This window comes from Myxocyprinus asiaticus, chromosome 20 (genome assembly GCF_019703515.2).
Source record: "Myxocyprinus asiaticus isolate MX2 ecotype Aquarium Trade chromosome 20, UBuf_Myxa_2, whole genome shotgun sequence".
Classification (NCBI taxonomy): Eukaryota; Metazoa; Chordata; class Actinopteri; order Cypriniformes; family Catostomidae; genus Myxocyprinus; species Myxocyprinus asiaticus.
The window spans coordinates 47,958,679-47,976,334 of record NC_059363.1 but is presented as its reverse complement, the minus strand read 5'-3'; the positions used below and the strand labels follow the sequence as shown (position 1 = coordinate 47,976,334).

The following is a 17,656-nucleotide window of genomic DNA, read 5'->3' as shown; positions in this document are numbered from 1 at the left end:
CTCAGGAATTCCAACAATTCTGACATGTTTTCACCGATTACGATGCACCAAATCCTCCAGTTTTTCCCAAACACGTTCCAAGTCTGTCTCGGTTGCTAGCAGATTAGCAGCTAATTCCCTCTCCGATGACTCCGGATAATCTATCTGCCTCTCGACGTCCGACAATCTTGTAACCAAGAATTTTGCCTCCATTGCCGTAATCGATCGACGTATTACAGCAAGATCCTCCAGGTCAGCAACAACCTTCGTCAGCATCACAGACATGCTCGCCAGTTGTCGCTAGATTTCTCCCATCCAAATTGAGTCCCTGGTCTGCGGCCCTGTCTGGAGTATCAGCTTGAGCACGTAAGTGTCTTTTAATATCTCCAGAGCCCGAGGATTTTGAATTCTTTGCCATATTGACTTCATAGAACAGTTATGTAGCAGGGTGTATCGAATCTCACCGGTTTATGACATAAAAATAATTAAAAACTAGCAAAGTGTGCAGAGCTTGCTGTTTACACGTCCAACCCCGTATGGTGCCACGCGACTCTCATGAAGATGCAATTTCAAAACAACTTAAAATATATATATATATATATATATATATATATATATATTTGGAGAATGATTGCAAAAAGTCTTATCTAAAACACTTGTGTCACACAAGCCTGTCCTTTTACCATGTTTGTTTACTCACAAACGTCCAATACTGAGTGAAACACTTAAGATGTTTCTAATGTCTTCAATCGTTCTAATCAACCCGCTTCAGTCAGAACGACAATACTCATTATTAAAATACTCACTGAAAGATTCAACAGATTCTCAGGCATCTGCACTTTGTCAACTGACAGAAATGACACACATCGACACAGTAACCGAGTACTACATATGAACATTTATTAATGTCTCTAAAAAAAAACTTTGCAGTTGAACAAAAACTGCTTTCTCTAAAACTGGAAATAAATGGTAAATTGGAAATAGGTCTAAAATTGGATAAGACTGTCACATTGAGATTTGGCTTTTTAAGCAGGGGTTTGGCAGATGCATGTTTAAGGTATTCCGGAGCAGTCCCTGCAAGAAGACACTTATTTATTATTGCTAAAATACTAGGCCTGACGACGTCGAATACCTGAATAAGAAAACGTGTTGGAATGATGTCAAAAGGAGACATAGTGGGTTTTAATTGCTTAATTCATTCTTGAAGTGAATTCATTAAAAAAAATGATGAACAAGGAGAAACAGATGGATCATTACTAGAAGGAACAATGAGCTGTCTAATATCACTTATTTTATCTGTAAAAAACCTAAGGAAACTTTCACAAGCTGTAGCTGATGCGATCACGCATGAAACACAGAAACATGCGGGATGCTTGAAAAAAACTGTCCGACAGTCTCCAAATAATTCCAGGAAAAAGAATGAACATCCACTCAAGGGAGAGATAAACAGATTTATTAAAGAAACAGAAAATATCAACAACTGTGAATGGAAGTGAATAATAAATCACTCGAGTCAAATGAGTTTAAAAAGCTGCTGCTGATCTGCCAGCAAACAACTCAAATCAATGAAAATCATGAAAAATCACAACACCGCTGCAGTCTAGCACAGTGAACAACTGAATGACACAAAAACAGATTTCATTTCCCAATGTGCACTGGACACTCATATGATTATACAAAGTCATCATTATTTTAGATTATCAGTTTTATTTACTATATTTAAGTGCATTATTAAGTGTGAAGTCATCTCGCCTGTACACGATCTGTGAGCCCTTATTTTCATGCTGATCTCCATGAACAACAGACACACGATGACGCAAAGGAATCCTGTTGTCAGACTCAGCTGTACACATCCTGTACGAGTGCAGTCATGTGTTCTCTCTGTAGTCCGTTAAATGTGGCCAGTCAAACAGAGAGTGAAGCGGATTAGAAATAACATCAGATCCTGGTGCAGTCGCGTGTAATGCTGGTAAAGACGGGGAATTCACTACAGTCCACAGACAAGAATAAAAAAAACCCTCAATGGTCCCAAACTGAGTGACGTCAGCTATAGAACTTCCTCCTTATGTGAGCCACTTCCTGTCTGTGTGCAGCTGTCGTTACACTGCACATCACGAGGGGATGAAAGATAACTGATGAAACACACTGAAGGCCAAACGAGACGTGTTTGGAATGTAACGCTCACCCCCTGACAGAGGTCACGTGAGGTCAACTTAAGTCCAGGAGTCCATCGAGACTCAGAGAGAGTTTGAACAGGTTCAGTCATGTGACATCATCACTGGTCAGGTTTGGTCCCGCTGTCCTTCAATCCACCTGAGAACAACAAAACCACACGTGTCACGACAGCTGAGCAAATCAGTGTACACTGTTCACTTAAATATCACCTAAATTACAATTATACTGATTATAAAGATATTATTTCAGTTGTAAAAATAATAGTCATGAAAGTTCATATTCTGAAATCTTACATAAAGTAAAACAAGGAATAACAGGCTTGAATAGACAGTTCTATGACATAATTGAGCTACAGCGCTTCGTTTATGTGTTTTTGAGCTTCAAATGTTTGAAGAAAGGACGTCACTCTTCCGTTAAGAATTATCTTTAAGCACAGTACAGTTCGGCAGTTCTTTTCCATTTTTTGAAGCTGTTCATTTGGCTGAGTCTCTCTCTTCCATCACTGACATATGCAATGCAACGTAATGTTTTATTGCGGCGTAAATGTACTTACACAGGAATCACAACAGTGGGGAACAATTATCATGCGGCACGCTCGGATGTTATATTTTTGACACAACACTGCAGTTTTAATTCTAATGTAGTAGTGGTAGTGTGTGTTTGAGAACCCATTTCTCTCGACTTGTTTTCCATTCTCACAGCAATTCTTAATTAATTGACAAATGAATGTGAAGATAGATCAAATGCGAATCCTAAAACATTTTTAGCTTTTTAGAATGCGAGACGTGAAAATACGAGACAAACACCGTGCCGTATGGATTTAATATGAGAAACACTCTTGTTTTCTTAAATACAGGATGACGCCATAATACGCTGGACAACTGGCAACACTTATCATGTGCCGCCTGTCTTTTGGGGGAATGTGTACAACGGCAAGACCGTGTAAACATGCTGGATAAGGTCGAGCTTCATCACATTAAGTCCTGTTAGTCAGAGTCTGCAAAAATCAGACTGGAAAGATTTCAGTCGGATTAAAGTGTTTACATGACATTTTAAAAAGACAAATGATAGTTTTAGACCGACTGATAGTGAACTTTTAAAGTGCATGTAACGGGCAGTGACATAGTGTTGTTCAGGTATGTTTGCTAGTAATATGCCAAGATAGTGTTGCTATCCGGTTGTGAAGCATCATTTGTGAGTAGCATCTGTTCTAACAGGACACTAGGTGAAGATAAACAGACTAGAACACACTTTTGCACAGTACTGTCTGTGAGTGTAAGAATATTTCAGTTGCTGCTCTGGTCAAGCTTTTCACCATTTTAATCCCTTTTTTTCCAGTTCAATATCAACATTAAAAAAAAGCAGAAAATGCAGGTCAATATAGTATCACAATAACTGTTCGTTTAGATACTGAATCCATAAAATGACTATGTCAAATAACATTTTAAACATCCTAAATGAAATCACTTAACATCCAGCAGCAACAGGATTCATTTTATTTTCTGATGTTAAAGAAATATCCCAGCATGCAGCTGTGCTGGAGTCACTGCTGCAGTTTCTTGAATCATGATTGAATTGTGATGAATTGAACAAGTTCTTACCAGCACTTTGACAGTCATGAGCAGCAGAATGAGGGAGCTGTTGCCTGTGTCCAAAACACACATTACACAATACAGCAGGACTTCATCAATCGATCAATCAATCAATCAAAATTAGACAGCAAAGGTTACAGGACTTTATCAATTAAACCTGCTAGTACAATGTGGATTATACAGCGCTCACCTGTCAAAGTACACCTGTCTCCTCCGCCGCAGCTCTTCTGCAGTCAGTGTCTCACTGCTCGACGTGTCATGTGATGAGCCAGCTGTCTCACTGGGGCTTCTGGGACTAACACTGCCTACAGCCATTTAACATTATACAATACCATCACATCAGATGATGTTTGGGCTTTTACCAGTGTTAAACTGTGTCATCTACAGATGTGTGTGTATCTCTCTCTCTCTCTCTCTCTCACCCTGCATGCTGAGTTGAATGGCTCTGCGCAGATCTGCTTCTTCATCTTCCACCTCCATATGCTGTCTACTGAGAGCCAGAGCCTTCCTCAACTCCTCCTCATCCTCGTCCAGCACGCCTTCATCTGTAGTGTGTGTGGTGTCTAATACCTGCTGCACGGACACCCTAAACAACATACAAACTCATTATATGACATACTAACTCATTATACTGCACACTATTTCATTATACTACATACTAACTCGTAATACTGTACGCTAAGTCATTATCCTGCACACTAACTCATTACACTGCACAATAACTCATACTACACTATTTAATTATACTGCATACTAACTCATTATTCTACACACTATTTCATTATACTACATACTAACTCATTATACTGCACATTAACTCGTTATACTCGATATTACCATCATGATGGCGCCGCGGATGGCCGCCTCGGTGTGGAGCGCTTCTATTGTTTTGTTGTTTTTGTTTGTTTGTCCTGTGTTTAGTAATATTTTTCAGTCAGTTTTACCAGAGACGAACTGCTGAACATTCGACAGCATACACCAGTCAATATTTTCCTGGATTTTGAATATTCTGACATTTTGTTTGACATTCTAGTCTGAGGTTGTTTTGTTTAAACGCGCTATGAGACGCAGGCGAGGGAGACGAGCAGGCGCGCTGGTCAGGCTCTGTGGGCGCGGCTTTCGAACAACACTGCCGAGCATTCATCTAGCAAATCTCCGCTCTCTCCCTAACAAAACGGACGAACTACATCTCCTCACCTGCACAAACAAGGACTTTCAACCTCTGCTGCCTTGTGCTTCACAGAAACCTGGCTGAGTGAAGCCATTCCGGACAGCGCGTTACATCGGCCGGGCTTCCAGCTGTTCAGAGCGGATCGCATCGTGGAGTTAACGGGGAAAACGAGAGGTGGTGGAACATGCTTTTACATCAATGAAAGTTGGTGTACAGATGTAACAACGTTAAAGAAGATGTGCTGTCCTAATTTGGAAGCGCTCTTTATTAACTGTAAGCCTTTCTACTCGCCGCAGGAGTTTTCCTAATTTATTCTGGTGAGTGTGTATATCGCACCAAACGTGTGTTTGAATGTCGCGCTGCAACAGCTAACTGATCAAATCACAGACATGGAACAACAATACCCGGACTCAGTTATTATAATTCTTGGGGATTTTAACAAAGCAAACTTCACACGTGAACTGCCCAAATACAAACAGCACATTACATGCCCCACCAGAGACAGAAACATACTGGATCATTGTTACACAACAATAAAGGATGCACATCGCTCTGTCCCTAGAGCAGCTTTGGGACTCTCTGATCACTGTCTGGTTCATCTTCTTCCAACCTACAGACAGAAATTAATATCTGCTAAGCCTGTATTAAGGACTGTAAAGAGATGGACCAACGAAGCAGAGCAGGAACTACAAGCCTGCTTTGTCTGCATGGATTGGAGTGTTTTTGAGGCTGCAGCCACAGACCTGGACGAGCTCACAGATACTGTTACATCATATATCAGTTTCTGTGAGGATATGTGCATTCCTACTAGGACTTATTTAAAGTTCAACAATGACAAACCGTGGTTTACAGCAGAGCTCAGGCAGCTTCGTCAGGCCAAAGAGGATGCTTACAGAGTTGGGGATAAAGTCTTGTACAATCAGGCCAGGAACACACTGAATAAGGGAAGAGTGGCTAAAAGAAGATACTCCGAGAAGCTGAAAAACAAGTTTTTCAACACTTGAATGTGTTCTACTGCAGATTTGAAAGGCCCAATCTCACACCCCACACCCACTCTGACCTTCAATTCACACAAACACCAACACCTCCTGCAACCCCCCTCTTCCCCCCTCCTGCTACTCAACCTGCACTTAAGATCTGTGAAGATGATGTGAGCCGCATCTTTCAGAAACAAAGGAGATGGAAAGCACAGGGCCCAGATGGCGTCTCACCTGCATGTCTTCGATCCTGTGCTAACCAGCTGGCCCCCATCTTCACACAGATCTCCAATAAATCACTGGAGCAGTGTGAAGTCCCATGCTGCTTCAAATGCTCAATCATTAATCATTAAATCACAGGACTTAATGACTACAGACCTGTCGCCCTGACGTCTGTGGTCATGAAATCATTTGAGAGACTGGTGTTGGCCCACCTGAAGAACATCACTGGACCCTTTCTAGAGCCCCTTCAATTTGCTTATCAAGCAAACAGGTCTGTGGATGATGCAGTCAACATAGGATTGCATCATATCCTGCAACATCTGGACAGACCAGGGACATATGCAAGAATCCTTTTTGTGGACTTCAGTTTGGCTTTCAACACCATCATCCCAGCTATACTCCAGAATAAATTACACCAACTCTCTGTTCCCTTGTCTATCTGTCAGTGGATTACCAGCTTTCTGACAGACAGGCAGCAGCTTGTGAGACAGGGGAAACTCACTTTTAGCACCTGTACAATCAGCACTGGTGCCCCCCAGGGATGTGTGCTCTCCCCATTACTCTTCTCCCTCTACACCAATGACTGCATCGCCAAGGACCCCTCTGTCAAGCTCCTGAAGTTTGCAGACGACACCACTGTCATCGGCCTCATCCGAGATGACGATGAGTCTGCATACAGAAGGGAGGTTAAACAGCTGGCTGTCTGGTGCAGTCAAAACAACCTTGAGCTGAACACGCTCATAACGGTGGAGATGATTGTGGACTTTAGGAGGAACCCCCCAACACTGATCCCCCTCACCATTCTAAACAGCACTGTGGCAGCAGTGGAGTCATTCCTGGGCACTACCATCTCACAGGACCTGAAGTGTAGACCATCTCACAGGACCACGGCGAGTAGAAATGCTTACAGTTAATAAAGAGCACTTCCAAATTAGGACAGCGCATCTTCTTTAACGTTGTTACATCTGTACACCAACTTTCATTGATGTAAAAGCATGTTTCACCACCTCTCATTTTCCCCGTTAACTCCGCGATGTGATCCGCTCTGAACAGCTGAAAGCCCGGCAGATGTAACGCGCTGTCCGGAATGGCTTCACTCAGCCAGGTTTCTGTGAAGCACAAGGCAGCAGGGGTTGAAAAGTCCTTGTTTGTGCGGGTGAGGAGATGTAGTTCGTCCGTTTTGTTAGGGAGAGAGTGGAGATTCGCTAAGTGAATACTTGGCAGCACTGTTCGAAATCCATGCCAATGGAGTTTGACCAGCGCACCGGCTCGTCTCCCTCACCTACGTCTCATAGCGCATTTAAACAACACAGCCGTGCTAACACACTAACTCATTATACTGCATAATAACTTATTATACTGCACACTAACTCATTATACTGCATACTAGCTTATTATACTGCACACTAACTCATTATACTGCACACTAACTTATTATACTGCACACTGACTCATTATAGTGCACACTAACTCATTATACTGCACACTAAAACTCATTATACTGCACACTAATTCATTATACTGCATACTAACTTATTATACTGCACACTAACTCATACTGCACATTATTTCATTATACTGAATACTAACTCAAACTGAACACTAACTCATAATACTGCACACTGGCTCATTATACTGCACACTAACTCATTATACACTAACTCATTACACTGCACACTATTTCATTATACTGCATACTGACTCATTATACTGCACACTATTTCATTATACTGCATACTAACCCATTATACTGCACACCATTTCATTATACTGCACACTAACTCATTATACTGCACACTAACTCATTACACTGCACACTAACTCATTACACTGCACACTAACCCATTACAATGCACACCATTTCATTATACTGCACACTAACTCATTACACTGCACACTAACTCATTATACTGCACATTATTTCATTATACTACACACTAACTCATTATACTGCATACTAACTCATTATACTGCACACTAACTCATTATACTGCACACTAACTCATTATACTGCATACTAACAGCTGAAAGCCCGGCAGATGTAACGCGCTGTCCGGAATGGCTTCACTCAGCCAGGTTTCTGTGAAGCAAGGCAGCAGAGGTTGAAAAGTCCTTGTTTGTGCGGGTGAGGAGATGTAGTTCGTCCGTTTTGTTAGGGAGAGAGTGGAGATTCGCTAAGTGAATACTTGGCAGCACTGTTCGAAATCCATGCCAATGGAGTTTGACCAGCGTACCGGCTCGTCTCCCTCACCTACGTCTCATAGCGCATTTAAACAACACAGCCGTGCTAACACACTAACTCATTATACTGCATAATAACTTATTATACTGCACACTAACTCATTATAGTGCACACTAACTCATTATACTGCACACTAAAACTCATTATACTGCACACTAATTCATTATACTGCATACTAACTTATTATACTGCACACTAACTCATACTGCACATTATTTCATTATACTGAATACTAACTCAAACTGAACACTAACTCATAATACTGCACACTGGCTCATTATACTGCACACTAACTCATTATACACTAACTCATTACACTGCACACTATTTCATTATACTGCATACTGACTCATTATACTGCACACTATTTCATTATACTGCATACTAACCCATTATACTGCACACCATTTCATTATACTGCACACTAACTCATTATACTGCACACTAACTCATTACACTGCACACTAACTCATTACACTGCACACTAACCCATTACAATGCACACCATTTCATTATACTGCACACTAACTCATTACACTGCACACTAACTCATTATACTGCACATTATTTCATTATACTACACACTAACTCATTATACTGCATACTAACTCATTATACTGCACACTAACTCATTATACTGCATACTAACAGCTGAAAGCCCGGCAGATGTAACGCGCTGTCCGGAATGGCTTCACTCAGCCAGGTTTCTGTGAAGCAAGGCAGCAGAGGTTGAAAAGTCCTTGTTTGTGCGGGTGAGGAGATGTAGTTTGTATGTTTTGTTAGGGAGAGAGTGGAGATTCGCTAGATGAACGCTGCACAGTAACTCATTATAATGCACGCTACTTCATTGTACGGCATACTAACTCATTACACTGAACACTATTTCATTATACTGCATACTGACTCATTATACTGCACACTAACTCATTACACTGCACACTAACTCATTATACTGCACACTATTTCATTATACTGCATACTAACCCATTATACTGCACACCATTTCATTATACTGCACACTAACTCATTATACTGCACACTAACTCATTACACTGCACACTAACTCATTACACTGCACACCATTTCATTATACTGCATACTAACTCATTATACTGCATACTAACTCATTATACACTAACTCATTACACTGCACACTATTTCATTATACTGCATACTGACTCATTATACTGCACACTAACTCATTACACTGCACACTAACTCATTATACTGCACACTATTTCATTATACTGCATACTAACCCATTATACTGCACATCATTTCATTATACTGCATACTAACTCATTATACTGCACACTATTTCATTATACTGCATACTAACTCATACTGCACATTGTTTCATTATACTGCATACTAACTCATTATACTGCACACTATTTCATTATACTGCACACCATTTCATTATACTGCATACTAACTCATTATACTGCACACCATTTCATTATACTGCATACTAACTCATTATACTGCACACTATTTCATTATACTGCATACTAACTCTGTTTGATGTACTGAAGCACCTGGACATGACACTGTTGTTTGGCAAATTCGACAAGCTGTACCACAACAGTGCAATCTACTTGCCGTTTGCCATCGATCTTCTCGCCTATGTACTGTAAGTGTTGCTCTGTTTTCCTGTGAGTGCACAGTGCCATCTCTCCAGGGAGGAGACTGTTCCGCAGCTCTCAATATTGCACTGCTTGGTTTTAATTACACTATAATGTGTTTGTTTATGTATCGTATAATACATATGGTATTGTATAGTGAGCGTTGATTCAATACAATACAATATTTTTTTATACCCCTAATGTTAACATGTTAGGTTTTTCTGTGTGTTTTTGATTTTATGTTTTGTGAAGCAATGTGTGTTAATCACTAAAAGGTGCTATATAAATTTAAATTATTATTATTCATGCATTTAACATGAATGCAAATGTGATAAATCATAAGATGAATGTATGATTCTGCGCTTCTGGCTAAAGGTTGAGAAAATGTTCGTAACATATAACAAAAGTCTTTCATCAGGATCTTGAATCAAAAAAGTGATGGTAAATATCTAAGTGTTTTAAGTATATATTTCAGTGTTTTGTTATGTCACATTACTTGTACAGCTGATAAAGATTTTAAAATGATGTTGATATAACTGAATCAGAATGCAAACTGTCATCGTGTATCCACAGATCGTCCTGGTGTGAACAAAGTTTCGACTTATTCAAAATTATTTTGACAACGTTTATCAAGCTTTTTGTTTTAAGCAAATCTTATGAATGTCCTAGAGGACTTTGAAAAAGTGTTTTGAAGAAAATTCAAAATGCCGGAAATGTTTTCTTGTACAAATGAAAACATTTAAATACAGATGAAGGAAGCGATTAAATTCGAACCCATTCAGTATATTAGATATAAGCAAAAACATAAACGTAGAAATTGGAAAATGTTTTTAGATGGAAAACAATTTGATTCCGGCCCAAACAGTTCTGAAGTTAAGAGTGAAAACATAAATTTACTTTGATAGCGGCACCTGCAGCCCTCTACACATCATGTGATGACAGTGAGTTTGATTGACAGCTGTACCTCTGAGCCTCATCTTCTCCGATGAGTTTCGGCCTCTGCTGCTGCTCCACTCGCATGATCCGCAAAGTCTGATCCGCTTCACAGTCCGGCAGATTCCCACGAATCACAAATATAGAATATCCTACAGAGAGATACGACACAATTCAAGCACACCAGCTCAGAGTCATGGGTCAAACGTGTGTGTGGACAGTGAATAAATGATGTTAAATCTGAGATGTTTTACCTTCCTGCTGTAGTTGTGCTAAGAACAGTGCCAGATACGTGTCTGATATGAGCTCTGGTCCGGTTAACAGCGAGTTCAGATTAAACCACTAGAACAGACAGAACCAGGCTGGTAAACTCAACACCTTCAGATTAACACGGACAATAAAACATTAGAAACCGTACCTGCTGGCCCAGTTTCCGCACTGTAAACCAGTGCTCCTTATAGTTACATATAAACGCCTTCTCGTTTCTGGAACAACAGAGGTTAAAGGTCAATAAAAGCAGATGAAGTGTTCCTGTTGACTGCTAATGCTAATGCCGTCTGACTTACATGGGATCTATTCGTAACTGCTGGTATTCTCGGCTGTTGAACAGAACGATTTCCAAACCCCAAACACCCAGAGCGTTACTGATCACCTGCAACACACACAGCACATCAACATTCAGAGCTTCACACAACAAACACAGACGCTTTAAAGTCAACATGAAGCACCGTTCGCAACACATAACATGACGGATATTGGAGTGAAACAAGATATTCAATAAGAAAGAAATGTTATTGATCAGATGGTATAGTCTGTTCTATAAGACAGCTGGATGAAGAATAAGAGGCCTGGATGATGTCAGATGAACAGGAAAGTCGTTTCAGAGGCGGAGCAATGTATTATTATTATTTTAATAAAAGATTATGAAGACAAACAGTCTATTTGTAAGAAAGGGATAACATACAGTTATTATCACAGGATTAACCCGACAGAGTGATCAGGACTCTTGTGTCACCCTGAAGGTGTTTATTCTGCAATAATGACCGCACATTATCCCACTTACTACACGGCTACATACCAATTCTTTTTTTTTTCAATAAATACTGTACATGGACATGAAATACTGATTTGTGTTGAAATGATTTTATTAGCTTTTTTATAAAAATGTATTTGAAGTTTAATTATTCTACTACAAGAGATCACAGAGTGATACAAGAAGTAGAAAAGTGAAATATGAACTGATAAATAGAGCACAATAAGATGTTTATTTAGAAAGTAAAGAGTCCATTTTGATTTCATGTTCACTTTAAAGCTTAAGTGTGTCAGTTCTGCACCACTGAGCGAAATTACAAAAATAAATATTGTTTTCAAATGGCCTTCTGAACACACCATTGGTTGAGCTATTGTTGTTGTGTCGGGCAGGACGGGCCGCTCTAAAACGAACTGAGTTTTCATAGCGCCGCAGAGACACAGTGTTTACAGTTTTTGAGAAAATTAACAAGTGAATGGCTCACTTACAGTTGTCTCTGCTGGGATACGAGAAAGTATTTTAACATATTTCATCTTTAATTAAAAGCTCTGAAGTTCTCTCCCACGTACAATGAGTGTTCTTCTCTGATGAACATGAAGAGTGATATTGTGTCTGATGTGAGCAGTCACTCACTTGAATTGAGAAGAAGCCGCTGTCATCCATGTTCCCTGACGGTTGCTAAAGACAGTTCAACACAATGAGTTAATGATATGAATAAAGGCACGAGTGTGTTAAAGTTCACAGATGTGACCTGTGCACCTGCAGAAAGGTCCTGTACTCCTCACTCTGAACACCTCCTTCTGCCATTCTCATGCGCTCTTCTTCATCCAATTGTTGAGCGATGGACGACAGCTCCACCGGACTGAAGTACTCACCCTGCAGGAGGTTATTCAGGCAGTGCTGCGCACACAAGGACCCTTCCTGCTGTAAAGACACAATAAACACAAAAAACAACACACATATGAATCACAGTACAATTACTGCTAATCACAGCTTCTGATAAAATAACACAATTACTACAGTTACTTCCTGCTGTAAACACAGATTCAACATTAAAACAGAAGCTCACGGAACAGGAAACAGATCACAGTCATCGGTGTGTGTTGATGACGTCACGTGTTACAGAGTAAGTTGAACAGGAAACAGATCACAGTCATCGGTGTGTGTTGATGATGTCACATGTTATTGTGTAAGTTGAACAGGAAACAGATCACAGTCATCGTGAGCGTTGATGATGTCACATGTTACAGTGTATGTGGAACAGGAAACAGATCACAGTCATCAGTGTGTGTTGATGATGTCACATGTTAGTGTGTAAGTGGAACAGGAAAAAGATCACAGTCATCGGTGTGTGTTGATGACGTCACGTGTTACAGAGTAAGATGAACAGGAAACAGATCACAGTCATCGGTGAGCATTGATGACGTCACATGTTATAGTGTAAGTTGAACAGGAAAAAGATCACAGTCATCGGTGTGTGTTGGTGATGTCACACGTTACAATGTAAGTTGAACAGGAAACAGATCACAGTCATCGGTGTGTGTTGATGACGTCACGTGTTACAGAGTAAGATGAACAGGAAACAGATCACAGTCATCGGTGAGCATTGATGACGTCACATGTTATAGTGTAAGTTGAACAGGAAACAGATCACAGTTATCGGTGAGCATTGATGACGTCACATGTTATAGTGTAAGTTGAACAGGAAACAGATCACAGTTATCGGTGAGCATTGATGACGTCACATGTTATAGTGTAAGTTGAACAGGAAACAGATCACAGTCATCGGTGTGTGTTGGTGATGTCACATGTTACATTGTAAGTTGAACAGGAAACAGATCACAGTCATCGGTGTGTGTTGATGTCACATGTTAGTGTGCATGTTGAACAGGAAACAAATCACAGTCATCAGTGTGTGTTGATGATGTCACAAGTTACTGTGTAAGTTGAACAGGAAACAGATCACTGTCATCGGTGTGTGTTGATGACGTCACATGTTACAGTGTAAGTGGAACAGGAAATAGATCGCAGTCATCAGTGTGTGTTTATGACGTCACATGTTACAGTGTAAGCTGAAACGGAAACAGATCACAGTCATCGTGAGCATTGATGACGTCACATGTTACAGTGTAAGTGGAACAGGAAACAGATCACAGTCATCGGTGTGTGTTGATGACGTCACGTGTTACAGAGTAAGTTGAACAGGAAACAGATCACAGTCATCGGTGTGTGTTGATGACGTCACGTGTTACAGAGTAAGTTGAGCAGGAAACAGATCACAGTCATCGGTGTGTGTTGATGATGTCACATGTTATTGTGTAAGTTGAACAGGAAACAGATCACAGTCATCGTGAGCGTTGATGATGTCACATGTTACAGTGTATGTGGAACAGGAAACAGATCACAGTCATCAGTGTGTGTTGATGATGTCACATGTTAGTGTGTAAGTGGAACAGGAAACAGATCACAGTCATCGGTGTGTGTTGATGACGTCATGTGTTACAGAGTAAGATGAACAGGAAACAGATCACAGTCATCGGTGAGCATTGATGACGTCACATGTTATAGTGTAAGTTGAACAGGAAAAAGATCACAGTCATCGGTGTGTGTTGGTGATGTCACACGTTACAGTGTAAGTTGAACAGGAAACAGATCACAGTCATCGGTGTGTGTTGATGACGTCACGTATTACAGAGTAAGATGAACAGGAAACAGATCACAGTCATCGGTGAGCATTGATGACGTCACATGTTATAGTGTAAGTTGAACAGGAAACAGATCACAGTCATCGGTGTGTGTTGGTGATGTCACACGTTACAGTGTAAGTTGAACAGGAAACAGATCACAGTTATCGGTGAGCATTGATGACGTCACATGTTATAGTGTAAGTTGAACAGGAAACAGATCACAGTCATCGGTGTGTGTTGGTGATGTCACATGTTACATTGTAAGTTGAACAGGAAACAGATCACAGTCATCGGTGTGTGTTGATGTCACATGTTAGTGTGCATGTTGAACAGGAAACAAATCACAGTCATCAGTGTGTGTTGATGATGTCACAAGTTACTGTGTAAGTTGAACAGGAAACAGATCACTGTCATCGGTGTGTGTTGATGACGTCACATGTTACAGTGTAAGTGGAACAGGAAATAGATCACAGTCATCAGTGTGTGTTTATGACGTCACATGTTACAGTGTAAGCTGAAACGGAAACAGATCACAGTCATCGTGAGCATTGATGACGTCACATGTTACAGTGTATGTGGAACAGGAAACAGATCACAGTCATCGGTGTGTGTTGATGACGTCACATGTTACAGTGTAAGTGGAACAGGAAACAGATCACAGTCATCAGTGTGTGTTTATGACGTCACATGTTACAGTGTAAGCTGAAACGGAAACAGATCACAGTCATCGGTGTATGTTGATGACATCACATGTTACAGTGTAAGTGGAACAGGAAACAGATCACAGTCATCAGTGTGTGTTTATGACGTCACATGTTACAGTGTAAGCTGAAACGGAAACAGATCACAGTCATCGGTGTGTGTTGATGATGTCACATGTTAGTGTGTAAGTTGAACAGGAAACAGATCACAGTCATCGTGAGCATTGATGACGTCACATGTTACAGTGTATGTGGAACAGGAAACAGATCACAGTCATCGGTGTGTGTTGATGATGTCACATGTTAGTGTGTAAGTTGAACAGGAAACAGATGACAGTCATCAGTGTGTGTTGATGATGTCACATGTTAGTGTGTAAGTTGAACAGGAAACAGATCACAGTCATCAGTGTGTGTTGATGATGTCACATGTTAGTGTGTAAGTGGAACAGGAAACAGATGACAGTCATCAGTGTGTGTTGATGATGTCACAAGTTACTGTGTAAGTTGAACAGGAAACAGATCACTGTCATCGGTGTGTGTTGATGACGTCACATGTTACAGTGTAAGTGGAACAGGAAATAGATCGCAGTCATCAGTGTGTGTTTATGACGTCACATGTTACAGTGTAAGCTGAAACGGAAACAGATCACAGTCATCGGTGTGTGTTGATGATGTCACATGTTACAGTGTAAGTGGAACAGGAAACAGATCACAGTCATCGTGAGCGTTGATGATGTCACATGTTACAGTGTATGTGGAACAGGAAACAGATCACAGTCATCAGTGTGTGTTGATGATGTCACATGTTAGTGTGTAAGTGGAACAGGAAAAAGATCACAGTCATCGGTGTGTGTTGATGACGTCACGTGTTACAGAGTAAGATGAACAGGAAACAGATCACAGTCATCGGTGAGCATTGATGACGTCACATGTTATAGAGTAAGTTGAACAGGAAAAAGATCACAGTCATCGGTGTGTGTTGGTGATGTCACACGTTACAGTGTAAGTTGAACAGGAAACAGATCACAGTCATCGGTGTGTGTTGATGACGTCACGTGTTACAGAGTAAGATGAACAGGAAACAGATCACAGTCATCGGTGAGCATTGATGACGTCACATGTTATAGTGTAAGTTGAACAGGAAACAGATCACAGTTATCGGTGAGCATTGATGACGTCACATGTTATAGTGTAAGTTGAACAGGAAACAGATCACAGTTATCGGTGAGCATTGATGACGTCACATGTTATAGTGTAAGTTGAACAGGAAACAGATCACAGTCATCGGTGTGTGTTGGTGATGTCACATGTTACATTGTAAGTTGAACAGGAAACAGATCACAGTCATCGGTGTGTGTTGATGTCACATGTTAGTGTGCATGTTGAACAGGAAACAAATCACAGTCATCAGTGTGTGTTGATGATGTCACAAGTTACTGTGTAAGTTGAACAGGAAACAGATCACTGTCATCGGTGTGTGTTGATGACGTCACATGTTACAGTGTAAGTGGAACAGGAAATAGATCGCAGTCATCAGTGTGTGTTTATGACGTCACATGTTACAGTGTAAGCTGAAACGGAAACAGATCACAGTCATCGTGAGCATTGATGACGTCACATGTTACAGTGTAAGTGGAACAGGAAACAGATCACAGTCATCGGTGTGTGTTGATGACGTCACGTGTTACAGAGTAAGTTGAACAGGAAACAGATCACAGTCATCGGTGTGTGTTGATGACGTCACGTGTTACAGAGTAAGTTGAGCAGGAAACAGATCACAGTCATCGGTGTGTGTTGATGATGTCACATGTTATTGTGTAAGTTGAACAGGAAACAGATCACAGTCATCGTGAGCGTTGATGATGTCACATGTTACAGTGTATGTGGAACAGGAAACAGATCACAGTCATCAGTGTGTGTTGATGATGTCACATGTTAGTGTGTAAGTGGAACAGGAAACAGATCACAGTCATCGGTGTGTGTTGATGACGTCATGTGTTACAGAGTAAGATGAACAGGAAACAGATCACAGTCATCGGTGAGCATTGATGACGTCACATGTTATAGTGTAAGTTGAACAGGAAAAAGATCACAGTCATCGGTGTGTGTTGGTGATGTCACACGTTACAGTGTAAGTTGAACAGGAAACAGATCACAGTCATCGGTGTGTGTTGATGACGTCACGTATTACAGAGTAAGATGAACAGGAAACAGATCACAGTCATCGGTGAGCATTGATGACGTCACATGTTATAGTGTAAGTTGAACAGGAAACAGATCACAGTCATCGGTGTGTGTTGGTGATGTCACACGTTACAGTGT

The 17,656-nt window shown here is 40.7% G+C and overlaps 1 protein-coding gene across 1 annotated transcript in view; it reads right to left on the bottom strand.

Annotated features, from left to right (window-relative positions):
- Nucleotides 1–1,410: 1,410 nt before the first annotated feature.
- The window catches only part of LOC127411013 (ataxin-3-like), a 36,915-nt gene continuing 20,669 nt past the window's right edge, over nt 1,411–17,656 (bottom strand). The window contains exons 2-11 of the mRNA XM_051646322.1: nt 12,706–12,870; nt 12,580–12,624; nt 11,483–11,568; nt 11,335–11,401; nt 11,171–11,258; nt 10,948–11,068; nt 4,169–4,332; nt 3,937–4,051; nt 3,756–3,799; nt 1,411–2,292 (exon numbers count right to left, since the gene is read on the bottom strand). Of these exons, the coding sequence (XP_051502282.1) occupies nt 2,255–2,292; nt 3,756–3,799; nt 3,937–4,051; nt 4,169–4,332; nt 10,948–11,068; nt 11,171–11,258; nt 11,335–11,401; nt 11,483–11,568; nt 12,580–12,624; nt 12,706–12,870 (933 nt within the window). The 3' untranslated portion in view covers nt 1,411–2,254. The remainder of the gene's footprint in view (nt 2,293–3,755; nt 3,800–3,936; nt 4,052–4,168; nt 4,333–10,947; nt 11,069–11,170; nt 11,259–11,334; nt 11,402–11,482; nt 11,569–12,579; nt 12,625–12,705; nt 12,871–17,656) is intronic.